This window comes from Ursus arctos, unplaced genomic scaffold (assembly GCF_023065955.2).
Source record: "Ursus arctos isolate Adak ecotype North America unplaced genomic scaffold, UrsArc2.0 scaffold_3, whole genome shotgun sequence".
Classification (NCBI taxonomy): Eukaryota; Metazoa; Chordata; class Mammalia; order Carnivora; family Ursidae; genus Ursus; species Ursus arctos.
In genome coordinates, this window is record NW_026622985.1 from 51,880,582 (window position 1) to 51,908,164 (window position 27,583).

At 42.8% G+C, this 27,583-nt stretch overlaps 1 protein-coding gene across 1 annotated transcript; it reads left to right on the plus strand.

Moving 5' to 3' along the window:
• Nucleotides 1–1,803: 1,803 nt before the first annotated feature.
• On the plus strand, nt 1,804–24,104 carry GPNMB (glycoprotein nmb). The gene is made up of 11 exons (XM_026507548.4): nt 1,804–2,082; nt 8,471–8,623; nt 9,506–9,649; nt 11,616–11,780; nt 12,841–12,999; nt 13,326–13,637; nt 16,307–16,405; nt 17,262–17,364; nt 19,243–19,457; nt 22,476–22,569; nt 23,019–24,104. Exons 1-11 carry the CDS (start codon nt 2,013–2,015, stop codon nt 23,170–23,172), a joined length of 1,668 nt encoding a protein of 555 aa, XP_026363333.2. The 5' UTR covers nt 1,804–2,012; the 3' UTR covers nt 23,173–24,104.
• The last annotated feature ends 3,479 nt before the right edge of the window (nt 24,105–27,583 follow it).

Below are 27,583 nucleotides of genomic sequence, written 5' to 3' on the forward strand. Positions count from 1 at the left end.
GGCAGCTCCCCAGGGCGGGACTGTGGCCACCATGAGGGCTGTCAGGAACCAGGACGCTTAGGGGCAGTTTAGTCCATTCTCAAAAGTTGACTATTTTCTCAGTATCAATTCCAAACAGAATAATCACGTTGATAATACCAAGTAATTGAGATGACTCCCTTCTTTCAATAAACTAAACTTAATTCACGGTATGATTTTATTTAAAAAAAAAAACCCTTGAGAAAATTTCTTATGCAAAATAACCCCGTATCTGAATCCTACAAAGTAAACTACTTTGTATGCTGTCAGCTGTGACAATCAAGGCACTGATTATCTGTCCAATGTGTAGTGCTTTGGAATGAACAGCTTCTGGCTCCTTCCTCACCTCCATCCAGCTGCCTCCTGTGTTACCTATTGTCCTAAGTCATGCCCATCTTCCCTTGAAGGAGCAGGAAGGAGAGAAGACATAAAAGAATACTTGATCACTCTGTCTCCCTATTCATCAAGGTTTTGTTATAGGAGTCTGACACTTTCCGTTTACTTAGTGACAGAGGTAGCTAATGTGGCCAAACATAAAAGCTATAATTGAGGGCTCGGTGGCTCAGTCAGTTGGGTATCTGCCTTCGGCCCAAGTCATGATCTCAGGGTTCTGGGATCAAGCCCCCTTGATCAAGTGTCAGGCTCCCTCTGCTCTCCCCCCACTCCCTGGCTCATACTTGCGTGCGCTCTCTCTCTCTCTCTCTCTCACTCTGTCAAATAAATAAAACCTTTAAAAAAAATAGTAAGTTTTCCCTAAACTGAAAAGCCTTTTTTATAAAAGTTACACATGTTGGTTGGGGGAAAAAAAAGCAAACAGAACTATATAGATTATTCACATTACATAAAATAAACACTTCCATTGTTCATTTATTCATCCGTATTTGAAAATAGTTTCGTTTCAGTCATAAATATGTTCCCTGTGCTGGTTTTTTTTTCACATGTGCTTCAAATTCTGTAAAAGGAGCTTCAAAGAGCTGCACGTGGCCTTAGGGTAAGGAGCTGGCCACACCTGCTTGGCGGACTGCAGTTTCAGACTCCTTCTTCCTACGCCTTGTTAGTACCACCAAGACCTGAATTAATGCCCCAAACTTTACCCTCCCCCGATTAGGATTTTATATATATATTGAAGATGGTCATGTGGATGTGACTTAGAGAAAGATCACATGTTGTCAAGTGTTTGTGTTGCCACATTTTCTGCACATCCTGTAACCAAAATGATTTGTTTCAGGCAAGCTTGTTTTCTTATTTAATGCCCGCTTTCTGTAACATGAAATAAACCCGCAGTATGTTTGATGCACTCGGCCTCGGGAGGTACGACCAAGAATACTTGGAGAGCAGTCACCAGAAATCATGCAGGTTCCAAAAGTTACAGGGAACTGCACACATCTCCTAAATGGGCTTTAAGTACATTACTCAGCAACTGGAGGCCCGCGCATGTTTCCAGCACCTTCTGGCACCTCACAGGCCATTACCCATATGTAATCCCTGATTTCAAGGGACTGAAGGGCTACCTCCCCCAGCTGCATCCCCTCCCTGGGGAAAGGAACGGACAAGCATTAGCCCTAGGAAGAGCTGGTTGTCTAAACGAGCTGGGTGAATGGATCAGGAAAGGAACGGCAGCGAGCTGATCATCAATGAGGTTGGAGACTGAAATTTTATTTGGTGAGGGATACGAACATGGTCCATAGGAAAGGAAGTCCCTTACCTAGAAATGTGGACTCACAACACAGAAACGGTGTGCCTGTAAAAAAGAGAAAAATAGATGCTAAGAGTGAGTGAGTCAGAAGCACATGAGTCCTAAGAGCTTGAACTCGGGAGACCAGATCAGGCAAGACTGCTTAATACTATCACATGATCTGCCCCCGGGGCGCCCTGTATTTAATTAAAATAAGGCGTGGGGCAGGGCCGAGGCCAGAAGAGCGTTGTTGTTCTTAGCGGATGGAGCCAGAGGAGTTCAGTTAAACCTTGATTGCCTGAGTCCGTGAGAAGTCAGCATGGAATGTCTCTACTGTTTCCTGGGATTTCTGCTTCTGGCTGCAAGATTGCCGCTTGACACCGCCAAACGTGAGTAGAGGAGTCTCTGTTTTAACCCATTCTTTGTCTGTCAGCCAAAGTGATGGGCTGTTTGAGGTGTCATTGTCGAAGCCCGAAGGTTGACTTCCTGAAGGTCCTCAGGAAGCTTTTGTGCTCACTCGTTTCTTCTGGAAACCTTTGGGAGTGTTGAAACTACAGCAGAATGCCTCCCGCTCCTTTCTGGCTTCAGGCCCTCAGAAAGTAAAAACCATGCAGCCGCCGTCTTAGGGAGATTTTCTCCATTGCAGTTGCCACCTTCTCTCTTGCCAGACATGGGGAGGGTGGAGGTGTGAGGGGAACAATCTCTGGCCTGAGAACAAAGCAGTGCCACCCACTAAACTTCGTCTACTTTCTCTCCAGCAGTGTAGAGAGTGCAAGTGAAACAGGACCCCAAATCTAGAGACCAGTTCACTGATCATCCCAGCCCGGAAGCTGCTGCTAGTCCTGTTGGACATTTTCGCAGACCTGTGGGAACTTGCTGCCTCTCGGGGGAGGTTACTGAGAAGAGCCAAAGCCCGGGGTCTCCGTTCTAGTCCTGCATTCGAGGCTGGGAACTAACAACTGTTGCCCAGATCAATGAAAGCAGGCTCTTTGGAGGTGGGGGTGGAGCCCCCTTGTTTAAAACGTTCCTCTTGTGGGGTCTCTGCGTGGCTCAGTCGGTTAAACACCCTGACTCTTGATATCAGCTCGGCTCTCGATCTCAGGGTCATGAGTTCAAGCCCTGTATTGAGCTCCACACTGGGTATGGAGCCTACTTTAAAACAAAAAGAAAAAAAAAAAGAAAAAACACCCTCCTCTTGGGATTAGAATGCAAACCAGGGTTTCAACCCCCTGCACTTACGGGCAGCCCATATACCCTGTCCAGGGGATGGGCAGCAATGATAGGAGAAAGAAGTGAATTATCCATCAACCAGAAGGTCCTCTCCACCTCACTCCAACCGAATAGGGGCATTCACTGAATGAAAAGTTCAGGGGTCTTGATTTTCCCAGACAACTCCAGGGGCGGGGGGAGGGTACGTGTAGAGAAGAGGCCAGCCTCCACCTCGTGCCCATTGTATATGGTCACTACTTGCTGCCGTGCTTCCATCACTCGGGTAATCCCCACAACCACCTTGTGGAGCAGACAGTTCTCTGGCTTTTCACCTGCTGGGCCCACTTCTGTGAGAGCAGGATCTCGGATGCATGGCTGGGGCTGCCTGGGCAAACCCTCTTCTCTCTCCTCTTCCTCCTTGTGGGAAGGAAAAGTCCTTTAATTAGGTTGTCCTTGCAGGGTGGGACCCCAGCAGGAGTGCTGGGTTGAGAGAAGAAGAGGGGAAACCGCTGGTACCCCCAGAGTACAGGTGAATTTCCCCTGGACTGGAGAGGCCCAGGCAGGGGTGAGGCATGAGAAGGGAGTTCTGGGGGATGCAGGGCTCCTGGAGTGAGGGGGAGGTTCAGATCTGCTCTGAGCAGCTAAGCCCTGAGGCTTGGGCCTTGCTGGTGACCAGAGACCCCCATCCTGCCATCTCCTGTAACTAGACCAGGAGAAAAGTCACCACCTCCTTGATGAGGGAGCTCAGATGCAAGGATATCAACAAGGTGCCTGGGCTGGGACCTGTTGGCCTCAGAACAGTCCTGAGAGGCTGGCACTTTGATGGTCATGTTTCCCAGACAAGGAGCCCAGCCACAGACAAGGCAAGTGACTTGCCCCAGGCTACACAGCAATTAAGAGGAAGAAAGCCCAAGCCAACCACTGTCCTTCCTGCAGCTGGGCAGACCTGGGTTCCCTGCCAACTGTGGGGCTGGGCCACAGCAACTTAGCTCTATCGAGCTTTCGTTTCCTCGTTTGCAAAACTGGGTAGTGGGGCAGTTGTGAGCTCAGCTAACAGAAGGTGCTTGGGGTGGGAGTCCTACAAGGTAGCAGCTGTCTTACCTCAGGGTAGCTCCCAGGACAGATTTCCCTGGAGTCTGCAGTCCTGGGAGATGGAGGGACAAAGAAGTGACAGTCAGTGGAGACCCCATGCCTAATTCTAGCCTTCTTTCCCCAGTACTAGTTTGCTCTGCTCAGTGAAACAGATTAGCCTGAGGTTAAATGTTGGCTGTCAGTTTGAGAGGAGTCCCAACCTATCAGGCAAAATGTAGCAAAACCCACCATTCCTGTCTTCACCTTGCCCTAGATTAATATTCTGTCCAGAAAAAAATAAGGATGGGTAGACTTTACCGTTGTATGAAACACCGAGGGATTCCTTGCCACTTTCTAATCATAGCCCTGGTGAAAAGGAAAAAAGAGCGGGTGTTGACAAAGTAGTTAACAAGCAACCTGGCCACCCCCTCTTTGCTGGTGGACAGAGCAGAGATTCTAGAATGGAGAGAGAAAAGCCACAGTGGTGCTGGGTGTGACTCCATTTCCCTGCACTTCAAACCCCCCCTTCCCCCCACACCTCTTTTTTTTCTTTTAAAACTCGCTTACTCTTGGGTGTCTTTTATTCTATTTTTTAACTCAACTTTTTGAAGTCATTGTAGATTCACATGCAGTTTTAAGAAATAATGCAAAGAGATTCACCTGTATCCCTTACCCAGTTTCTCCCAACGGTAACCTCTTGTAAAATTATTGCACAATATCACAGCCAGGATATTGACGCTGATACAGTCAAAATACCAAACAGTTCCTTCACCACAAGGGTCCCTCATATCCTTTTATAGCCAAACCAACTTCCCTTTCCCACCCCGCCTCCTGCCCTGGCAACCACTAATCCGTTCTCCATTTTTATAATTCTGTTACTTCAAGAATGTTATTATAAATAGAATCATTACAGTATGTCATTTAGGGGCATTGGCTTCTTTTACTCAACCTAATTTATTGAAGTTGTTGCATGTATCAGTCGTTCTTTTTGATCGCTAGGTAGTATTCCACAGTATGAGTATACGGCAGTTTGTTTAAACATTCACCCACTGTAAGACATCTGGATTGTTGCAGTTTGGGCTGCTGAATAAAGTTGCTGTGAACATTCATGTACAGGTTTTTGAGTGACCGTAAGTTTCCATTTCTTTGGGACAAATGCCCAAGAGTACAATGTTTTGGTTGCATGTTAATTGCATGTTTAGTTTTACAAGAAACTGCCAAACCGTTTTCCAGAGTAGCTGTACCATTTTAGGTTCCCGCCGGCAATGTATGAGTGATCTAGTGTCTTCACATTCTTGCCTACGTTTGATGCATCACTATTTTTATTTAGTCATTCTGATAGGTGTAGAGTGATATCCAACTGTGGTTTTAATGTGCATTTCCCTATTAGTTAATGACACTGGACATCATTTCATGTGTCTCTTTGCCATCCGTATATCCTCTTCAGTGTAATGTTTATTCAGGTCTTTTACCCATTTTTTTAAATTGGATTGTTTTCTAATGTTGAGTTTTGAAAATTCTTTATATAGTCTAGATAGCAGTCCTTTCCTGGAAATGTGGTTTGCAAATATTCTCTCCCAGTTTGTAATCTGTCTTCTCATCTTTTTCACATGCTATTTCACAGAACAAATGTGTTTCATTTTAATGAGGTTGAACTTATCATTTTTTCCTTTTATGGATCATGTCTTTGGTGTCAAGTCAAAGAATTCTTGCCTAGCCTGGAGCATGAAAATTTCTCCTATGCTGCTTACTTTCTGATAGCACCGTTTGTTGAAGAGGCTACCTTTTGAAACTCCATTGGGTTGTTTTTGCTTCTCTATCACAAATCAGTGAGGCATGTTTGTGTGGGTCTGTTTCTACATTTTCCATTTTGTTCCGTGGACCCATGTATTTATTCCTTGTCACTCTTCTAAGTTTGTATTTTTCTTTGACTTCTGACATTTAAAATCAGAGGAGAAACCTGTGTTTCGATTATTTCTGGAAACACTTTCTCTCAGGATCTGTGGAAGAGGAAGACTCTTTAGAACAGTGGAAAAAAATCAGTCCTAGGTATCAAAAAATGTGAATCTTGATTTCCACACCATTAAAGGTGATCCTGAGTGAATTCTGTCACTTCTCTAGGCCTAAATTTCTTCATCTATAAAATGAAGTGATTTGAACTAATGTTAGTTCTTTCCAAATTGAATATTCTACCACTCCATGACTCAAGTCGAATGAATATCCAGTCATAAACATTTATTGATAAACCTACATTCCTGCCCTCACTTAGTATCTGTTTCCAAATAAAAACAATCTCACAGAATCATAAGACATTTGGTTTTTGTCTTGTTTTTTGTTTTTTTTTAAGATTTTATTTATTTATTTATTTGACAGAAAGAGGGAGACAGCCAGCGAGAGAGGGAACACAAGCAGGGGGAGTGGGAGAGGAAGAAGCAGGCTCCCAGCAGAGCAGGGAGCCTGATGCAGGGCTCAATCCCAGGACCCTGTGATCACTCCTTGAGCCAAAGGCAGATGCTTAACGACTGAGCTACCCAGGCGCCCATCTGATTTGGAGGCCCAGAGAAGACATGGCCTGAGGTCAACACAGCCTGTTTAGTAAACCAAATCAAGACTAGAAACCAAGTTTTGTAACATTCACTCATTGTAGGACATCTGGATTTTCCATTATTCATTTCAGTATTCTTTCCCATTCCATCTGTCTCCGTTATAAGAACGAAAGGCTTTTGCCTCCTCCTAACAAAAAAGCAAAAAGATACAGCTAATAAGCCAGAAGTGGAGATAAAATGGACTCCAAAAATAACCCCGGAAAGTACAGGAAATGAAGGAAAAGGAATAAAGAACCAATGGGACAAATAGAAAAATAACAAGATAGTATCATGTTATTTATATCAATAAATATATTAAATGTAAATTACCTAAACACTCCAAATGAAAGGTAGAGATTGTTAGACTACATTTAAATAAAAAAAGACAATATACTGTCCACAAGAAACCCACTTCAAATAGAAATATATATATCCATTTAAAACAATAGGATGGAAAAAGATGTACCACTTAACCACTAAGCATTACTATCAAAGTGTTCTTCAGAACAAGGAATATTACCAGAGACAAAGGTCAATTCCTAATGGTAAGAGGATCAATTCATGAAGAAGACTCAGCAATTCTAAACAGAGCTTCAAAATACATTAAGCAAAAACTGACAGAGCTTAGAAGAAATTGGCAAGTTGGCAAATAATTAAGGATTTCAACCTTCCTCTGTCAGTAATTGAAATAACGAATAGAAAATCACAAACATAGAAGTCTCAAAACATTATCAACCAGCTTTTAACATAAATGATGTTAAAAAAAAAAAAACCTGTAAATTACATGGTACATACGGAACATTCACCAAGTCAGACCATATATGGGGCCGTAAAAATGTTAGATTGTTCAACAGTGGGCTTTCCAGTACTGGTATGCATCTCCTGGAAACCTGGAGGCATTCCTGAGCCTGGCATTCTTTTAGCCAAGAGAACATGTAAGAATGGGAAAAGATGCCAAAGCTGGTCTGAATTTCATTAGCATCAGTATTTTCCTAATTATAGCATATCAAATCCAAATATTCAGAGAATAGGTATTAAGAAACCAAATAATGGCTAAGAAATACTTCCAAAATTTTCCTTGACTCATTTAATTTTTTTAAAGATTTTTATTTATTTATTTATTTGACAGAGCACAAGTAGGCAGAGTGGCAGGCAGAGAGAGTGAGAGGAGCAGGCTTCCCACTGAGCAGGGAGCCCAAGGACGCAGGACTCGATCCCAGGACCATGGAATCATGACCCGAGCTGAAGGCAGATGGCAGATACCCAACCGACTGAGCCACCCAGGCACCCCTCGTTTAATTTTTTTAAAGATTTATTTATGGGTGCCTGGATGGCTCAGTTAGTTAAGCGTCTGCCTTCTGCTCAGGTTATGATCCCAGGGTCCCGGGATAGAGCCCTGAGTTGGGCTCTCTGCTCAGCGGGGAGTCTGCTTCTCCCTCTGCCTCTGTCTGCTGTTCCCCCTGCTTGTGCTCTCTCTCTGTCAAGTAAATAAATAAAATATTTTTTAATATTTATTTATTTTAGAGAAAGCAACCACGGGGTGGGAGAGACAGAGGGAAAAGGAGAGGCAGTCTTAGGCAGACTCTGCACTGAGTGCAGAGCCCAACATGGGGCTCAATCTCACGACCCTGAGATCAGGACCTGAGCGGAAACCAAGAGTCAGATGCTTAACCGCCTGCGCCACCCAGGTGCCCCTCCTTGACTCATTTAAAGTACATAAAGAGGGTCTGAATAGTTGTATTTAAGCTATTTCCAATAGACATTAAAGTAAAAGTCTCTGTTTGACTTACTTGAAATATTAAGTATGACTTTCCAAACTTACGAAATGAGAAGTTGCTTTAACTATTGTTAAGTAAGTACTAAATGATGAATGGAGTAGACAAAATAATTTCTTTTTCAAATATTGATACAGAATTTCATGATGTGCTGAGCAATGAAAGAACTTCTGATTATATGAGAGAGCACAACCAACTAGCTGGCTGGTCTTCAGATGAAAACGAATGGAATGAAAAACTGTATCCAGTGTGGAAGAAGGAAGACCCAAGGTGGAAAAACTCCTGGAAAGGTAAATCAAGTATTCAAGCCCAACAACTGTCATTTCCTATTTGACTTAGTCTCATAGACTGTAGACTTGGAGATCACACGGCTTGTGTTGCTTCTGTGAATGCCAATACTCTAGTTACCTAGAGTGCCTCTAAGTGGAAGCCACCTGGATTTGGCAATCTTTCTTTATCTCAACATTGTGGCTAGGTCACACACACACACACACACACACACACACACACACACACACACACATACACACACAACTTTAATCCACTTAGAAATTGACAAGTTTGTAGTTCTTGGAAGATTTTGGAGAGCAAACAGATTTAGCCTCAAACCTATTGACATAATCTGGGAATGGTCCTCTTCAGTAGATCTGAGACACTAGAGCAGTGTTGATCATCTCAAAAGTGTGGTTTACCAGAAAGTGGGTATATTTCCATTCGCATGAAAGAATAAGTCCTTTAGTCATCGGTCTTGAGTTTAAAAAATATAAACCTTTTAAAACTTGTTTCTTCAATCCAGTTAACCAGATTTCTTAAATTTTAAGTAAATGTTCTTTCTATGGTCAGAGAATTCTTTAATTGGTCTGACCTCCTTTTTTTTTTTTCCTTCTAGAATGTTGTACCCTGAAAGCAAAAGTTAGGAATCCGGAAAATATTTTATTGTTAAGAGGCGTAAGGATGGGAGGGCACCTGGCTGACTCAGTCGGGAGAGCATGCAACTCTTGATCTCTGGGTCATGAGTTCAAGCCCCATGCTGCGCATAGTGTTTACTTTAAAAAAAAGAGAGAGAGAGAGAGGCATAGGGATGCTCTGGTCCCCATTGGTAGGTTCAACTCTGTTTATCAGTGAAAGGGAAAAGATGCTTGATCATTAAACTGCACTTTTCTATATGCTAGGAGGCCATGTACAGGCGATTCTGACCAGTGATTCACCAGCACTTGTGGGTTCCACTATCACGTTTGTGGTAGACCTGGTATTCCCCAGGTGCCAAAAGGAAGATGTCAGTGGCAACATAGTCTATGAGAAGAACTGCAGAAACGGTAAGGAATGTTATTCATGCCACAGGAACAGGCTAGTTCTCCTAACTACTGTAGATCCATCTCATAAACCTAAAGGCTCCCAGGTGCTTCTGTAAATGCAAGATGCTGTCACCCTGTGTCACCCCCTCCTCAGACTGGATGACAGGGAGATGTTGCTCCATCCAGTTCCTATGTCAACATTAGCCAAACCCACTTGAGCAAACCGGTGGCTTTCTGCCACTTGGAAACTTCTTCAAGAGTGACATTGTCATGCTTAGCTTTTTCTTAGTGTCTAGTTGGTTAACCAGAGAATACCTTGTTGATTCTCAGATTTTGGTTTGATTACTTGAAATTCTTTTGGATACTCGAAGAATAGCCAATTTGACAGATATTTGCCAATCAGATTAATTTCTGCTTACAAGTATTGTGCAAGCAAATGTGTGGCTGGTGCAAATGCTACGATGTGTATGTTGTGGTTTTGCTTTGCTCGTGAAGCAGGTAAGCTCTTTGTACATGTTAAAGAGCACAAAGGAACACAAATGCATCAGGAAATTACCTTGAGAACTGCACATTCTCAAAAACTCGGAGCAGTTACTGAGATTCTTCAATCAGCGACAAGACTGTTAAATGCACTTACGATCTGGTTTTATGACTTAGAACTTCTATTAAACTGTCGATGTGTTCATTCCTTATTAATTTATCATCGTCCTATTAGGAAAACATTAGATTCTGTATAAAAAGTGATCTTTTTAAAGTGTTAAGTGTTTAATATTTGTAGTAGTTTTTCCTCTTTTCTAAAAATGCTAATTCTTAGGAATGTTTCAAATGACATTTAGCCCTCTGAGCATTTTTATATGAAGGAATGAATCCCTGTGACTTAGGAAAATTTTTATATAGTATCTATCACCACAAAAAGGAACCAGGGACCTTTGGGGAAAATACTGATTCCAGGTCTGGGGCAGGGAAAGTAACAGGTGAGTCTGGCACCTCTTACTGTACCCAAGTAAGTAAATACTCAAGGACTAACAGGGACAAATCGCAAGGCCACAAAAGCCAGCTTGAAGGGACTCCCCCTGACTATTTGGGACTATTTAAGAATAAAAAATAAAAATGGCTCTAATAGATCGATAGATAAAAAGATTCTTCAAAAATGTCAGTGACATAAAAAACCAAGAGGGTGAGGGAACTGTTCTAGATGAAAAGATACTGACCATGACTTGTTTACCATGAAATATGTTGGGGCGCCTGGCTGACTCAGTTGGGAGAGCATGCAACTCTCAATCTTGGGGTCATGAGTTCAAGCCCCACGTTGAGTGTAGAGATTATTTAAAAAGAAAAAATGTCATATGTACAAAAAGGGTGAAATCAGGGTACACCAGTTACACCAAAACCTCCTTCTTAGATCAAACAATTTTAACATTTTGCCATATTTACTTTTATCTATCTATCCATTTTTTTCTGAATTGTTTGAAGATTCATTGAATCAATGTGACCCTTGATTAGACTACAGGAAGAGTGGTAATGATATTGTGGTTATGTAGGTTAATGTCCGTATTTTTAGAAGATATGTGCCCAAATCTTTAGGAGTCGAGAGTTGTTTGATGCCAAATGACTCAGAGTTTAAAAAAAAAAAACAAAAACCCTACAGATAGCAGTATCAACATAAAAAGATAAAGCATACCTCAATTTGGTTTCAATACAGTTGTGATGTGGAGATCCATTATTAAACATAAATATATTGTGGTATCTCTAGATTGGACCTTTCTGAATAATTGCTTTATATGAAACTTTTACTGAAATAAAACCTATAGGCAGAAAATGGACAGGTCATAAATACACACCACCGGATGAATTCTCAAAATTAGGGTTTTAGTTGTCCAACTGTATTTATATTTATGAAAAATCTGAAAAGATGTTTAATTCAATGATGAGCGTTGGGCATTCTGAGCCCAGATGACAAGCCTGGCTTGTTTCTTTCTCTGTTTAGATACTGGTCCATCTCCTGACCTGTATGTTTACAACTGGAGCGAGGAAGGTGGCTGGGGAAATGGCCCCAACGAACACCATCACCATGTGTTTCCTGACGGAAAGCCTTTCCCTCACCACCCTGAATGGAAGAGATGGAATTTTGTCTACGTCTTTCACACACTTGGTTGGACTTTTAACAAAACCCCCTTGGCTTTGAATTTCCATATCTGAAGTCTCAGAGTTAACTAATAGTCTCCTTCAACTAACAGTGGCTTCTGTGGTCTCTCAATGCCAGAACTAACATTTTCCTCACGTATAACTAGCCCCCTGAAAGACACCTCTTTCCCCTATAACCTCCAACAGAACTGCCTCTGCGTTTCAAGGTAAAGGGGATTCCAAATCACATATAGTTGGGAAGCTTAGTGTATTTTTCAGATACCTTTGACCATGTAATAAACATGGGTCTTTAAACATCCCTGCAAGCAACCGTCTCACCATCCCTATTGGTCCAATCACACATCTGTGCTGGGTGTCTCAATAGGATTAGGAAAATCCTTGGGCCCTGAAGGATAGGAATTATTTTCACAAGCTAGCCAGTGGTAATCAGATTTAGGTTAGGGCTGGAGAAAGAGAGTGAGTCAAGAATGTCCTAGAAATGTGTTTATAGAACCACTGCATTACTTTTTACGCCTACCATACCCTAACTTTTTCATCAATTACTATGTTTTTAAATAACAAATTCTATTAGAAAATGGAGGATTCTAGTCCCCTAAAAAAAAAAAAAAAAAGAAAAGAAACTGCTTAATGATATAGCTGAAATGGTAATATTGTTATAACAATAAGGTAGATCTTTGAATAAATATTTTTAACTCCCTTAGACACCTCACCATTGCATTGAATGGGTCTTCTCTGGGAAACACATGTATTTCAAGTACCAGACCTCTTACTTATAAACACTTTTTATTTGTAAACTAAGGACTAACAGTATTATCCCACTAAACTGCTCTTTTTCATTTTAACCAACTATATACAATTATATTTATGTAACGGTGGGCTTGTGTTACAAGGTTTTACATAAAATGAGCACCATCATCCTTTCTGAAGCAGCCAGGACCACATCCCCATCCTGTTTTTCCTTTTCCAGAGCATTCTCTAAGTAGCAGTCACTAGTCATAAAGAAACAACAGCTTCCTAGAATGATCACGTAATGTGGCCAATAACTAAAAATTTCCATCCTCTCAAAGGTCAGTATTTGCAGAAATTAGGACGGGGTTCAGCAAGAGTTTCTATAAACACAGCCAATGTGACACTTGGCCCTCAACTCATGGAAGTAATTGTTTATAGAAGACACCGGCATGTGTACATCCCCATCGCAAAAGTAAAAGACGTGTATGTGGTAACAGGTGAGTAGTGTGAGCTCAAGGTTAACTGATAGTGAGGCACTTTGTTCTGGTGATGTTAGTGGGTTAAGAAAGAGTTAGAGCCAAGTGTTCTGGGCTAGGTTACAATTCGTATGGGTTCCTTCCCTCACTTATATATTTAATTATATTGTACTCCATCTATGTTTTCAGAATAACTTGGAGAAACCCTGGAAAACTTGCATAGGAAAAGGGGAAATGATGCTGAATTATCCCTCTTTTTAACTTTTTGAATATAAAAGCATTATTGAAGTCATCCACCTGAAGTCAAGCAATCATGTGTTCTTTCTATTTTCGGGTATATCTTTCAGATCACGTTCCTGTATTTGTGACTATGTACCAGAAGAATGACCGAAATTTATCTGATGAAACCTTCCTCAGGGACCTCCCCATTATGTTCAATGTCCTGATTCACGACCCTAGCCACTTTCTCAATGAGTCGGCCATTTACTACAAGTGGAACTTCGGGGATAATACTGGTCTGTTTGTTTCCAACAACCCAACTTTGAATCACACATATGTGCTCAATGGAACCTTCAGCCTTAACCTCACTGTGCAAGCTGCAGTGCCTGGACCTTGTCCTTCACCTTCACCCAAACCTCCAGAACCCACCTCTCCTTTATGTAAGTGTTTTCCGGGTGATCTTTGAGGGGCGTTCTTTAACACCAAAAAAAAAAAAAAAAATCTAATAATATAGGTTACATGCTTAGGTCCCTAGTTTAAAGGATTGTGTGGAGAGTCTGCAGTGATCCTATTCTGTACCTGTCATTCTTTAGCCACCTTATCACCATTTTAAGCAGTTATAGTATGGAAGAAAGAAGAGTATGTTTAAATTCCACTTTGCAAGCAGAATTTCGTGACTTAAGTGCCATTCTTTGACCTTCCTAATTTGTACTGGTCCTTGTTACGTGTACAGATGCTTTCCCTGTCTGGCCCATCACATTTTTTTTTAAGATTGTATTTATTTATTTGAGAGAGCACAAGCAGGGGGAGCAGTGGGCAGAGGAGGAAGCAGGCTCCCTGCTGAGCAAAGAGCCCAATGTGGGACTTGATCCCAGAACCCTGGGATCACAACCTGAGCGAAGGCAGATGCTTAACCAACTGAGCCACCCAGGCATCCTCCATCACATTTCTGATTCGCTCCCATGTTTTCTCAATATGAGAAAACACTTTGGCCCTTTATAAACATTCAGGCCATCCCCACTTTCTTTCTCCCCCCCCCCACATTTCTCCCCACTTCCATTCTCCTCCCTGCCCTGCCCACATCCACCTAGTGTCCCATGAAAACACAGCTGTACTTGAAACTAGTTTCCAAATGGCCCAAGAAAGAATGTACCTTGAGAATATTTCTCCACAAGTAAGCTGGAAAGACTCTAGACATTAAGATTGTTCTGGATAGGAGCGCCTGGGTGGCTCAATCATTAAGCGTCTGCCTTCAGGTCAGCGGGAAGCCTGCTTCTCCCTCTCCCACTCCCCTTGCTTGTGTTCCCCCTCTCGCTGTCTCTCTCTCTCATCAAATAAATAAATAAAATCTTTTTAAAAAGGGGCGCCTGGGTGGCGCAGTCGTTAAGCGTCTGCCTTTGGCTCAGGTAGTGATCCTGGCGTTCCAGGATCGAGTCCCACATCGGGCTCCTCCTCTGGGAGCCTGCTTCTTCCTCTCCCACTCCCCCTGCTTGTGTTCCCTCTCTCACTGGCTGTCTCTCTCTGTCAAATAAATAAATAAAATCTTAAAAAAAAAATCTTGAAAAAAAAAAGATTGTTCTGGATATAAGGCATAATAAATTAAATCCCACTCCTCTACCAATAGTATTTAAGACGTTCTTCAGAGTCTACTTTGGAAAGTGTTAGCTTCCATCTGATGCCCCACCCTACCCCACTCTGCCATAAGTACTCAGCATCCCAGTGTGAAGGGAATGGTAATAGACTGACATCCTCCCACTGGTCACAAGAGGGCGCCATCACCAAGCCCAGAGGAAATACTCCAGCATGATGTCCAGACGTGGAGCAATTCTTGTTTTTACCAAAACCTGTTATAAATAATAAATTGTTATGATAGTGTGTTATTAATAAAATGAGGTCTCATTAAATTTGGCATATCTAAATCAAGACACTGTAAGTTATTACTGATGTTGATTCATTCTTTTTTGAAATGATTTAAATTACAAAATTAATGCATGTTCCTTAATAAAAATTCAAACAATAGAGAAGCCTAGAATAAAAGTGAAAGTCCCTATTCACATTCTCTTCCTAAGAGTTAAACCTTGTTAATAGTTAATAGCATTTCTTTCCCAATCTTTTTCTATACCTTTACAAACGTATTCTATAAATATACATAGGCGGTGGTGTTCTAATTTTTAAGTAAATGGGCTCATGCTATACATATGGTTCTGTAATTTGCTTTTCTTCACTTAACAAACATGGCCATCTTTCCCTTGTCAGTACATAAACTGTAACTCACTTTATTCAATGGCTACATAGTATTTTGTAGTATGTATAAGCTTAGCATATAAATAACATTTCATATATAAATGTATAATTTATTTAACCGTTCTCTTATTGATGGTTGATTAGGTTAATCCTAATTCCAGTTACAAATAGAACTGCACTGAACAACTCTAATCATATAGCTTCATTCTGATATTTCTGTAAGAGAATTTCTTTTTCTATAAGTTAGATGGTCGTCTTTACAAATAAGGAGACCAGGTGTAAAATTCAAAATAAATTGCAGATGCCTGTAATATCTAGAACTGTTTAGAAATTTCTAAATGGTAAAGGGTTTAATGTGAGTTTATTTAGCATTAGTCTTTTTTTTTTCTAGATTTTACTTATTTGAGAGAGAGAGCCTGTGAGAGAGAGAGAGCACGAGCAGACGAGGGGCTCAATCCTAGGACCCAGGGATAATGATCCTGAGCCAAAGGCAGACGCTTAACAGATCGAGCCACCCAGGCGCCCCTAAAATATGATTTTATCTATCACAGCCTGCCTGCTTTCATCATGACTGTTGTATCACACATTGTAATATGGCTTCTACCTTTCATTTGATTCCTGTGTTTAAAGAAGATGCAGGATTGTGGTTACGTACATAATTTAACAATCATAACGCCTCCTAGCTAGTTCTCACATCTGTAAATCATCACATATTTGGTTCAGATTTCCGCAGTAATTTAATAGTATAGAACTCTTGACTTTTTCTAAAGGACAGGTAGATGTTTAGATTTGGGTTATCATGTGTTATGTATGTCTTTTACATTCTCAGCAACCTATCTAAAATCTCATCGTTCTAACTCTCCAGCACCAGCTGGTGACAACGCCCTGGAGCTGAGGGCGACTCCTGACGAAGCCTGCCATATTAACAGATATGGTTACTTTAGAGCCACCATCACGATCGTAGGTAAGAGCGCGGGGGGAAGGATGTTAGGATCTACCTCGTGCCACCCTCTCACCCTCTTGACCCTGGAGGGTTGGGGGCAGGAGCCCCTACTCTCTGTTCAAGGTGATACCACCGGGGCACAAGCCAAGACGCTACCAGTTTCCAGATTTCCACTGGCCTACCGCAGCCTTCCTTAGAGGTTCTGGTGAAAATGAGCCCAGTGAGAGGCCCACCTACTAATGAGCCTGCCCGGAGCCTAGATCCCCCACCCTGTGCATTCCAGAAATCTGAATGAATGTGCCTGGAAGGAAGGCCAGTAGCAAGTTCCCACAACTGCCACTTCCTTCCCCTAGCTGATTTCACGAAGTCCCACGTCTAGTGTGTAAGAAAGAGGGATGAACGGGGCTACCACAGATGGCTGTGTATTGTAGGCACTGCCCGCAAGCACCCCACAGAGAAGATGGCCAGGGGCAGGGGGTGAAGCCCAGCCCAGGCACCCCAGTTCTGCAGATGGGGGTAAATCCGCAGCTGTGCACCCCGGGGCTGAGATCCCGCCTGCGAGGCCTGAGCCCGAGGGCTGCATCTTCCCCGGGGTTTACCTTTCTCCAAAATTCCTGCCCAGGACTGCAGCCTTCAAACGGATACACAAGCTCCAGAAATGAAGAGCCAGGTTGCAACGAGGAGCAATTCAGTTTGACTTTGAAAGGGCTGCGTAGACACATCTCCACACTTCAGGGTAGACTCCCAGATCTGGTGTGATTCCAGAGTAGCGAGGCAGCCGTGTCTGTTTTGTGTGGCTTTCTGATTTATTAAGCGATGGTTCGGTTTGGTCTCTGCTGTATTTTGATGTGTTTTTCTGTGGGGGGTGTTCTGTTAGACGGAATACTGGAGGTCAGCATCATCCAGATGACGGACGTCCTGAGGCCCGAGCCACAGCCCGACCGCTCGCTGATGGATTTTGTCGTGACCTGCCAAGGGATGTGAGTACGTCTCAGTCAGAGGACCGGGCCACAGCCTGAGCAGAGGTCATAACACCATCTCCCCTTCGAAGCTGAGTTAGAGCCCTGGTTCATCAGTCAGCAGAGACAAGGAAGGGCCCCACGAGGTGCTCAGAAGCACACACTTGTTTTGCTAGATTGAACCCTGCTCATTACCTTTAAACCGCTGATGAAATTGAATAGTAATTATTGATTGAACACTTAACTACGTTCTTAACATTTTACATCTGTTCTCCTGTTGAATCCTTACCCAATGCTGAGTCTCCTCATTTTGCAGATCAGTCCCCTGAGGCACACAGTGATTATAGAATTTGCCCCCGTAGATGGTGGGTACCTGCAGGGCATGGTTCACAGGCTATGGTCTGGCTCAGAGGCCAGCTTTTAGGCTCCTTGAGGCTCCTCCAAGTGGTGGGAAGCCAGTGTGGAACGGCCATGTCCTAGCATGAATTAATAGGAATTCCCAATAATTCTGTCTTTCTAAACTTGACAAACCTTTTTTTCTTTCTTTTTCTTTTAAAGTTTTATTTTTTAACTTTTTTAAAGATTGTATTTATTTGAGAAAGAAAGACAGTGAGCCTGAGAGAGGGTGAGGGAGAAGCTGACTCCCCACCCAGCAGGGAGCCCGATGCAGGACTCGATCCCAGGACCCAGGGATCATGACCTGAGCCGAAGGCAGACACAACTGACTGAGCCACCCAGGCGTCCCTACAAAGCTTTTCTAATGCATTATATAATTTGATTTCCTACAGTTGGTTAGAACTATGTAATAGACTAAATATAAGTTAATATATAAATACAACATTAATTAACTAAATAGGCTAAAGCATTCACAAGTTTACATGTAATAGGTAAATTAAGTAATTAAAATATATGTATGTAAATGTATAAATTAATCAAGAGAATGAGATGGTATAAAAATGGTGGCCTTATTTGATAAAAAGGGATAGCCAAGAAGTTCTCCAGTTGGGGAGAGGTGAGGGGGGTGATAACAGAAAATTAAGAAAAACCTGACAGAGGAGTGAGGCCAGCTGAGAAGAGAGCGTGTCCTCCATTCCACCCCCCACCAAACCCAGCGTCGGAGCGCGGTCTCTCCCTCCAAGAGGTCCACTCACAAGGGTCCACTCACAAGTGCCTATGATAGTAGTGCATGGCCACATTGCCTCGTGGTTGTCAAACCTCCTTTATTCAAGTCCCAGCTCCACCCCTAACTGCCTCTGTGACCTTGGACCAATTGTCTCCCCTCCCCAAGCTAGTTTGTCACCAGCTACACTAGGCTAATCTTACTTCCCTCGTTGGGTCTTTGGAAGGAATGGGCAAGACCATGTCACGCACCTCGAGCTTTGTGTCTTGGCACGGAGTAAACACTGCCTAAGCAGCCACTGTTGCTGTCACTGTTGGACCTCTGCAGAGACCCAGGTGGCCCGGCTCTGGCACTTAATAGTGTCTTTGCCCAACTCCTAAGCTGACCACACCTGCAGAGATTCTAGGGAGCCCAGGTGTGGAGGAATGACTTGGGCTTCACACAGTTTCCAACAGCCCCTTGCCTTATGGTGTGTGTGGGGGGGGGTGGTTCCTAATTTCTTCCTCCTCCATGCCCAGGGCCACACTTTTCTGAGGATACAGGGAAACAGTAGCTCATACCCAGGCTCGTTGAAGAGTAAATTATATGTGACAATTTGACATCAAATGGTTTGATATTCTTACATCATGTGCAAGAATAAAAGAATAAAGTGGAATTCAAGTTAATTCTAGTAGAATTCAAGTGGAATTCTAGTCAATTTTATGGCCAGGTAATGATTATGATTGTCCCTTTTAAGCTGATATTACATCTCCGTCCCTCTGTGCCATCTGTCCCCTCAGCACGCCCACAGAGGTCTGTACCATAGTTTCTGACCCTACCTGCCAGATCACCTACCACACGGTCTGCGACCCTGTGGATGTGGACATGGGTGATACGTGCTTGCTGACTGTGAGAAGAGCCTTCGGTGGGTCTGGGACATACTGTATGAACCTCACTCTGGGTGATAATACAAGTCTGGCCCTCACGAGCACCCTCGTTTCTGTCCCTACAAGAGGTAAGATTTGTTTTATGGTTGTACAAACATTTCATATTCAGGTACACTGTGTGTGTCCTGTACTAAAGCCATTCAAGGCTTCACTATCAATGTTTAATTTTTTTTAATGATTTTATTTATTTATTTGACACACAGAGATACAGAGAGAGAGGGAATACAAATAGGGGGAGTAGGGGAGGGAGAAGCAGGCTTCCCGATGAGCAGGGAGCCCAACTCAGGGCTCGATCCCAGGACCCTGGGATCATGACCTGAGCTGAAGGCAGATGCTTAATGACTGAGCCACCCAGGCGCCCCTCAGTGTTTAATTTTATTTCAGTGCAAAAATCATTGAACTATCGTTAATGTGGATTGGACAACTGGCATTAAAGTCCAACGGCAAATCTACTTAGGGAAGGGATGAGAGAGAGAGACCCAATAAAATAATGACCAAAGATAAGTCTTTTGATGAAAAAAATCAGCTGTGATCGTGGCCCAGTAATAATGGGATATGATCATTGCGTGCTTGAAGAGATTTATATATCGAGGGAAAAGTATAAAGCCTAATATCAAAAAATAACAATGTTCTCCAATTATAAAAAGGGAGAGACTAGTACCCTGTTGTCATTAGAATCCACCTAGGCAAAGACATGAAGCCAAGAAGAGAAATGAGAAACCAGGTGGACTCCTGGCTCCTTCCTGACTTCCCATGTGTCCTCTCTTTCCCTTCCCAAAGTCTACCAAGCATTACACTGAAACAGTTACAAGCCAACCTGCCTAGTCCTCAGATGTTCACCAGCAAATCTACTCTTTGCCCCCCTGATGTCTGGAGAGGTGAAATGCTAGCAAACTAGACTAAGGAATTTCATTGAGAAATCGTCATTTACTGGTGGCTTCCAATTTTCCCAATCACCAAATTAGGACTCCACCCAGTGACCCTCACTGAATTTCACTTACAGTCAACTTTGTTGTAAGATACTGCTTTATCTCTTAGAAGAAATGCTTTGTGATGGAACGGGAAAGAGAGATTAAATTGTGTACACATTACAACACTTATTTTGCTGTTTAAGTTGAGTATTGTCAGGTCCAACCTAATGACTGACTCACAACTCCTTTGGATTTGTAGCCTATCTCATAAGCTAAAATGTACTGGAACATAGACTTACTCATTAACTGTATAAAAGCCAGCTTTAACCTCATTGAAAGAAAGCTTAAGTAACCATACATATAATTATGTGTATGAGGGCTTATAGTTGGTGAGATCTAAGGCACAGATTTAAAAACAAAACAAGGAGACAAAGGTGCCCTGCTTCCTCCAAGGCAGTTACCATGTGGCCCGGGGTGGGGAGCTGGGAGGGCGCGGAAGAGGGAGGCAGCCTGAGGCACACGGAGCGAGTGAGCGAGCTTTCACCTCGGGAGCTGCTGTGGTTACTCTCTGGGCTGCCGTGGGGGTGGTTTTAGAACAGCCTTTTAGGGTCATCACCTATTCTACGAGGCTTCCTCAGGGCTGGCAAACCACTGCTCTGTCATCTAGATTAGATGTTTAGATATTTGCTTTCCTTTCATTCTTCTTGCTGTGAGTGATAACTTTAGGTGACCCGGGCCATTTTTAAAATCCAAATAAAGGAAGCTCAGAGAGCTTTTAATCCAGGGGGTGAATTGTAACTTAATGGCGTGGGTTTCAAAGTCAGAATTTCAGAAACAGATCTTTGGTCAAAAGCAAGCGCATAGACTTTTAGCAGAAATAACTTTTATTCCTTGATTCCATGAACATTCGTGTAGCACCTGCAATCTTTCAACAAATATTCCTTGAGCGTCTACTCCGTGCCCCACAGAGCTGTGGGCATGAGACACGCAGTTCCAGACAGAATGGAGAGCAAGATGAAGAAGGTCCCCCCCCCCCCCGCTTTTGTGGGCAAAAAGAGACAACACTAAGATGACATTGTGACGAAAATACAACCAGGTCCAGGCATGGAGAGTAACAAGCATGGGGGAGACAGGGGACAGCGGTGGGCTCTCCAGATTGGGAGGTCAGTGACAGTCCTGCCCACCGAGCAGCATGTGTTTGTGAAGGGCCCCCTCTGAACTGAAACCTGACTTTCAGGAATGAGCAGTCCATTTAGATGGTTGTAGACCACTGGTAGGGCTTGAGTTTTATTCTGTGCATAAGGGGAGCCACCGGCAGGTTTAAAGCACGATTTGTTTGATGCTTTTCAAGATCATTCTGACTATTGAGGGAAGCAAGGATCATGGGAAGGTGAAAGGGGAAGCAGGTAGACAAGGCATCCTCTCAGGGGGAGAAGGCCAGTGGCTGGGATCTCAGTGGTGGCAGAGGGGATGGAGAAAAAAGAGAAACTCTAGTAACGCTTTGGCAGTAGTGATGAGACGAGTTCATTGGCTGGTTTCTGGGAATACAGAGAAGATGTAATCCCTGCTTTGTGGTTCCCACAGTCTGGGAGGAGAGAAACATGTATGAAGCAGTAATTGCAACACAGTGTGATCGAGGCAGAAGGAAAGAGGCAAGTAGAGGGGTGACACAGGCAGGTGTGGTGACCCGATGCCCTCATGAATGGAAGGCACCCCTAAGGGGTGAACACTTGAAATGAGCCAGGGGAAGGACATTCCTGGTAGAAGGCATGGAGATTTGAAAGAGCAGGGGGAAGATAGGGCACTCCCAGGATTTTTAGCACAGCTGGAAGGTAGGTAGTGGGAGATGGGGCCAGAGGAGCGGCCAGGAGGGTCATGGAGCCCTTCACCATGTGGGTGCTGCTGGGTCAGCTGAGACCTGAGCAGGTGTGTCCAGGACATGACATCTCTCTTCTGAGCCCTTAACACGGTGTTCCAGACATGATAACTCATTCTCTAAATGGGAGATAAGCTGACCCAAAGACTATGTATTATTTAATGGAAAAGATTACTGAAAACCCAGAGGGAGCCATATATCTTCTGATAGCTCCCTTCCTCATTTATTTAATTGCATTACAAGTAGCATGTCCTCTAGGCAGGAAGATGTCACTAATACTGTCTTGCTTCTGTTTTAAGACCCAGCTTCCCCTTCAAGAATGGCAAATGGTGCCATGGTCTCCGTGGGCTGCTTAGCCATATTTGTCACTGTGATCACCCTTTTCGTATACAAGTAAGTTGCTGCTTTTAACACTTTAAATTGTTATAGTATATTGTCAAAACTAAATTGCATATCTCTGCATAAGTGAGCCATTTTCCCTTTTTTGCTTTTAAACAGTCTCTGTAAGGGAAAAAATCTTCCATTGAATGATGAACACCAAAAGAGACTATTAATTTTGCTGTGGTTTTTTTTTAATCCTAAAAATGCTACCAGACATCAGTAGCTTTACATAATTGTGTCAGCTTAGTGTTTAACATATAATCACAAATTATAGTAGGCAGGCACATTTCTTGCATGAAGAAGGGAAAATAACTATACTTTCATAAGACATCAATGTCTTAAAAGCTGTGGATTGGGTTAAATGGAATTAACCCTTTTGTACTTGGCATGTAAGAGATTCTAGAAAGTAACATATTCCAGCTGGAGATCTTTTTTTAATCTGTCTAACACATTGTTTTCAGAAAACACAAGGAATACAAACTGATAGAAAACAGTACTGGGATCGTGGTCAAAGGCAAAGGCCTGAATGTCTTCCTCAACCATGCAAAGGCCATGTTCTTCCCTGGGAACCAGGAAAAAGATCCATTGCTCAAGCACCAACCAGCAACTGTTTAAATCTTCAGCTTTATTTCTGACCAGCAGCTCAGTCTTCAGGGCCAATTATGTGAGCTGTGCCAGAGTTGATGACTATTAACTTCTATTCCTAAAGATTCTTGTTAAAATATATATGGTGGCTTAGGGAGGTCCAAAGGGTTTTTGGTTTTTTTGTTTTGTTGTTGTTGTTGTTGTTGTTTAGGCTGAATGACATCTTAGAGAAGTAGAGAGGAATTATATTGTGTGCAGCCCCAGCCATGTTATAGAACTGATAAAACCAGTTAGCAGTGCTTTCTTTCATTAGGATTTATGTTTCACTTATAATGTCTTAGGTGATCAGTGGGATAGACACACTATGTCCAAACAGTAGGGGGAGAAGGTACTATTCATTAGAGTCTGGCCTCAGTTCACTGGAAGGAGAGGCCGGTCGCTTTGTAGCTATCCATGTTCCGAGCTAACTGAATGTTACTTCAGTGAACACGCATGAGCTCCCAGCAACACAGTAACAGGCCAAACATTAGTGTGTTGTGCATTCTTCTTACACTAGTATATACATACATACTAATCTTATACATGGGTGTGAATATTTTCATGACAACCTGCCATGCCCAGCTGTGTAAAGGAATGCTACTCATTCATTTATTCCGTGGATCTTTATTGAGTACTTTCTGTGTATCAGGCATGCTGTTAGGTACACGGCCCTGCACTCCGACTGTGGACAGCCTAGTGTATATATCTCAATTTCTGTACACTCGAGTGCATGTATTTGAAATTATATATTATGATTTTCCAAAGAAGGAGGCCCCTGCTTTTCCTACTGGTTTCTCTATTTAAATGATACAGGGACTTGATCAGTAAGGGTTTTACCTCCGTTTGTAATTAAAACTCTCTACCAGATGTCAGACAGGACATGCTTTTTTTCTCCTTCCTGAAAAATAAAGTGTGAAAAGAGATAAGATCTTGGAATTGTAATTATTTTTCCAATTTAGTGTTCACCTTTCTATTGCGTTATAGTTTGGACACCTAAAAAGTTGTTTAACGCTGTCCCATGGAGCACTGATAATTTCGTAAGTATTTTCTATTTTAAAATAGATATAGTGTGTTCAATTTCAATAAATGTAATACATAAATGTATATTAATCAGATCGATCTAAAAAAAGGAGTTTCTGTGAGCAAGTGTTCTGGATTCTTTGAACAGTCAGTATGATATTAAAAATAAAGGCAAGAGGAAAGTTCTAGGTCAGAGATCAGCAAACTTTTTCCGTAATGGGCTAGGGAGTCAGTATATTAGGCTTCTCAGGCCATACAGTTTCTGTTGTAACTAACTTCTCACCTCTGCTATTGTAGCACGAAAGCAGCCATCTCTGTAAGTGAAAGAGCATGCTGTGTTCCAGCGAAAGCATGTTTATGAAGGCAGATAGTAGGCCGGATCTGGCCCGTGGGCCATAGTTTGTTGACCAATGTTCTAAACTAGAAAAGACCAAAGAGACACAGCAATCAAGGCAGTTTAGGAATCTAGATTGCATGTTAGCATTAAAAACAAAAACCACTCTGAAAGGTAGTCTTGTGACAACTGAGGGAAGTTTAAATACACACTGGATACCAGAGGATAGGATAGAATTGTTAGTTTTCTTAAGGAGTAGTCAAGATTTTCTTAAGCAGTTGGTGGACACCAACATTTAGTCTAGTTCTTTCACTTCATAGATGGCCTGGAGGCCAAAAATAAGCTCTTTTTTTCTGAAACCATCTCCAAAGAGTGCAAAATTTGCAGAACACGATTGTTGAAATTTCTCTCTAATTACGTGCTGGCTGTAGGTCAGTGGTTCTTAACACAGGTTACTGTGCCCCTTGGGGGCATTGGCAATATTAGGAGACGTTTTTGGTTGTTGTAATTGGTGGTGGTGGTGGGGTGCTGCTGGCATCTAATGGGTAGAGGCCGGGGATGCTGCTGAATACCCTGCAATCTACAGAACAGCGCCCCACAACAGAGCACCCCATGCTGTCTGGCCCCAAATATCAGAAGCCCTGGTGTGGACTAAATGAAGAGGCCTAGGACATGGATGTCAAGATCGAAGATTTGGATTGGAATTCTGCCCTGCCATTTGAAGCTGAGTAGCTCCGAGCAAGTTTTTTGGCCTTTCCTGAGCCCTAGCCTATCTGTAAAGTGGATATGCAATCTTCCCCTAGCGTACTTCCCAGGGCTGCTGCCAATCCACCTGAAAGAACGAATGGCATGCCAGCACTCTGTATATGGCAGTAGGGGTATATTCTCCGTGTGAGGCCCAAGGACAGGAGCAAGGTGAAGAGGCTTTATCATTTTTGTGATGATTAGGAGGCCAGGACGTTAGTTCCTAAAGCAGAAATGTAATATCAAGTTACAGCAGAATCACTTGCAGGTTGTTACAAGTCGGCTGGGCCCCACCCCCAAAGTTTCTAATCCGGTGTTCCGGGGCAGGGCCCCGTAATCTGGATTTTTCACCAGTTCCCAGGTGATGAAATCCTGCCGGTCCAGGACCTAACTGAGAAACACTGGTCTCGAGATCCGCTCTTCCCTTATCGTACCAACAGGGGGTAGCAGAGAGCAGTAAATACACAGTCGATCACCTCGGGAGCCAGTGGGAATCCCCATCAAACTTCCTTTATTCTAGTCTATCAAATGGCAGGAGAAAGGGCTGAAATCATGAATTATTGAGATTTATATTCTCCATGTGACCTTGGTAACAAGTCATTTAACTTCTGCTGAATTGCTCTCTGAAATGAGGGAAACAACCTGAAAGATAGTGGGATGACTTGATTAATGTTTGCTGAGAATTAGAACTTTCGAAGAAAATTGAAAGGCATAGGTAATAAATTATTCTGGGAATTTCTTATACCTAGGACTTTCTATAAATGTCTGCACTTTGAACACTTCCAACTCATTCATAAACATTGGTTGCCACCATTGAATTTCCAATTGTTCAAGAGTTTAGAGGGCAATACTTTCAGTGCATTCATTACATCCTGAACAGATAATAACTTCAGACCTAAGTGACAGGCAAAGAGCAAATGAGAAGACAGTCATTGAGGGGTTGAAGGTGACCACCTTCTGACAGGGCTTCTGGTGGGAAGGAATCCTTTAAGGTATTTTTTACAAAAAAGCATCCCAAAGCTGCTGGATTATGTACCCTAAAAATTCAGAGGTCAGGGGCGCCTGGGTGGCACAGCGGTTAAGCGTCTGCCTTCAGCTCAGGGCGTGATCCCGGCATTATGGGATCGAGCCCCACATCAGGCTCTTCCGCTATGAGCCTGCTTCTTCCTCTCCCACTCTCCCTGCTTGTGTTCCCTCTCTCTCTCTCTCTCGCTGGCTGTCTCTGTCAAATAAATAAATAAAATCTTTAAAAAAAAAATTCGGAGGTCAGTTCCCAGGAATCACTCTTTGCAGACTGATTTTGATCCGTCAACCATCATTTACTGATCCCCAGTATGTCCCAGGCTCTGGTCTGGAGGGGACACCGCTGTGAACCAGAAAAAAGTACTCTGCTGTCCTGGAGCTTGGGTTCCAGTTGGTCACTGAAATGAGGGCCGTAACCTCTGGCCTGGATCCCCCACCCACATCCTGGCCAGTCACCCAATGGCCGCAGTCTAATCTGCAGAGGCTATTCCTCTGTTGCTTAGAGCTGAACTGCCATTCCTTTTTGAAATTCTGGAATGGAATTTGCTTTGGACAACTTCCATAGGCTCTTCGGAATTTGGGTGTCTTCATGGTATTTTAGAATTTAACCAATTTTAATTCTCTGTATAATTTTCCCACAGATATCATCATGTCATCTCACTAATCAAAATTTCTAATTCAATTGTCACTGTTAATTGCATTGTATAGGTTTTAATGTTAAAAATTAAATACCAGGGCTGGAGTTTGGTAAGTCCTTAATTTTAAGGTGTTTATTAGAATAAAATCCTTTGGGATAAAAAAGAAAAAAGCTTAACTGCTGTTGGGAAGTGGCAGAAGGATTCTGTGGCTGTGGATCTAGTTTTAAGTTTTAGCTTTTGGAATTGAGTTGAGGAAGGTAGGTAGGACTTAAATGGAGACACCCGAGGCTTCAGCCTGGCCTTGTCACTCGCCAGCTACATACCCCTGAGGCCAGTGATTTTCTCTCTCTGCACCAAAACCTCCTCAACTATAAAAGGGAAGAGAGGGAATCTGAACTGGATGAATTCTATCTAAAGTCTTTAGGGTTCTAATGCTCTACTGGGCAAAGTGGGGAGGATGATATTCCCTGGTTTCCTTACACTGATGTCAGGAGGATTATATTCTAAATCAGGATTGGCACACGACAGTTTACGGGTCAAATCTGGCTCTCTGCCTGTTCTTCTATGACCCATAAGCAAAACTTGGTTTTTATATATTTTTTAATGTTCAGGAAAGGTCAAAAGAGAACATTATTTTGTGCCA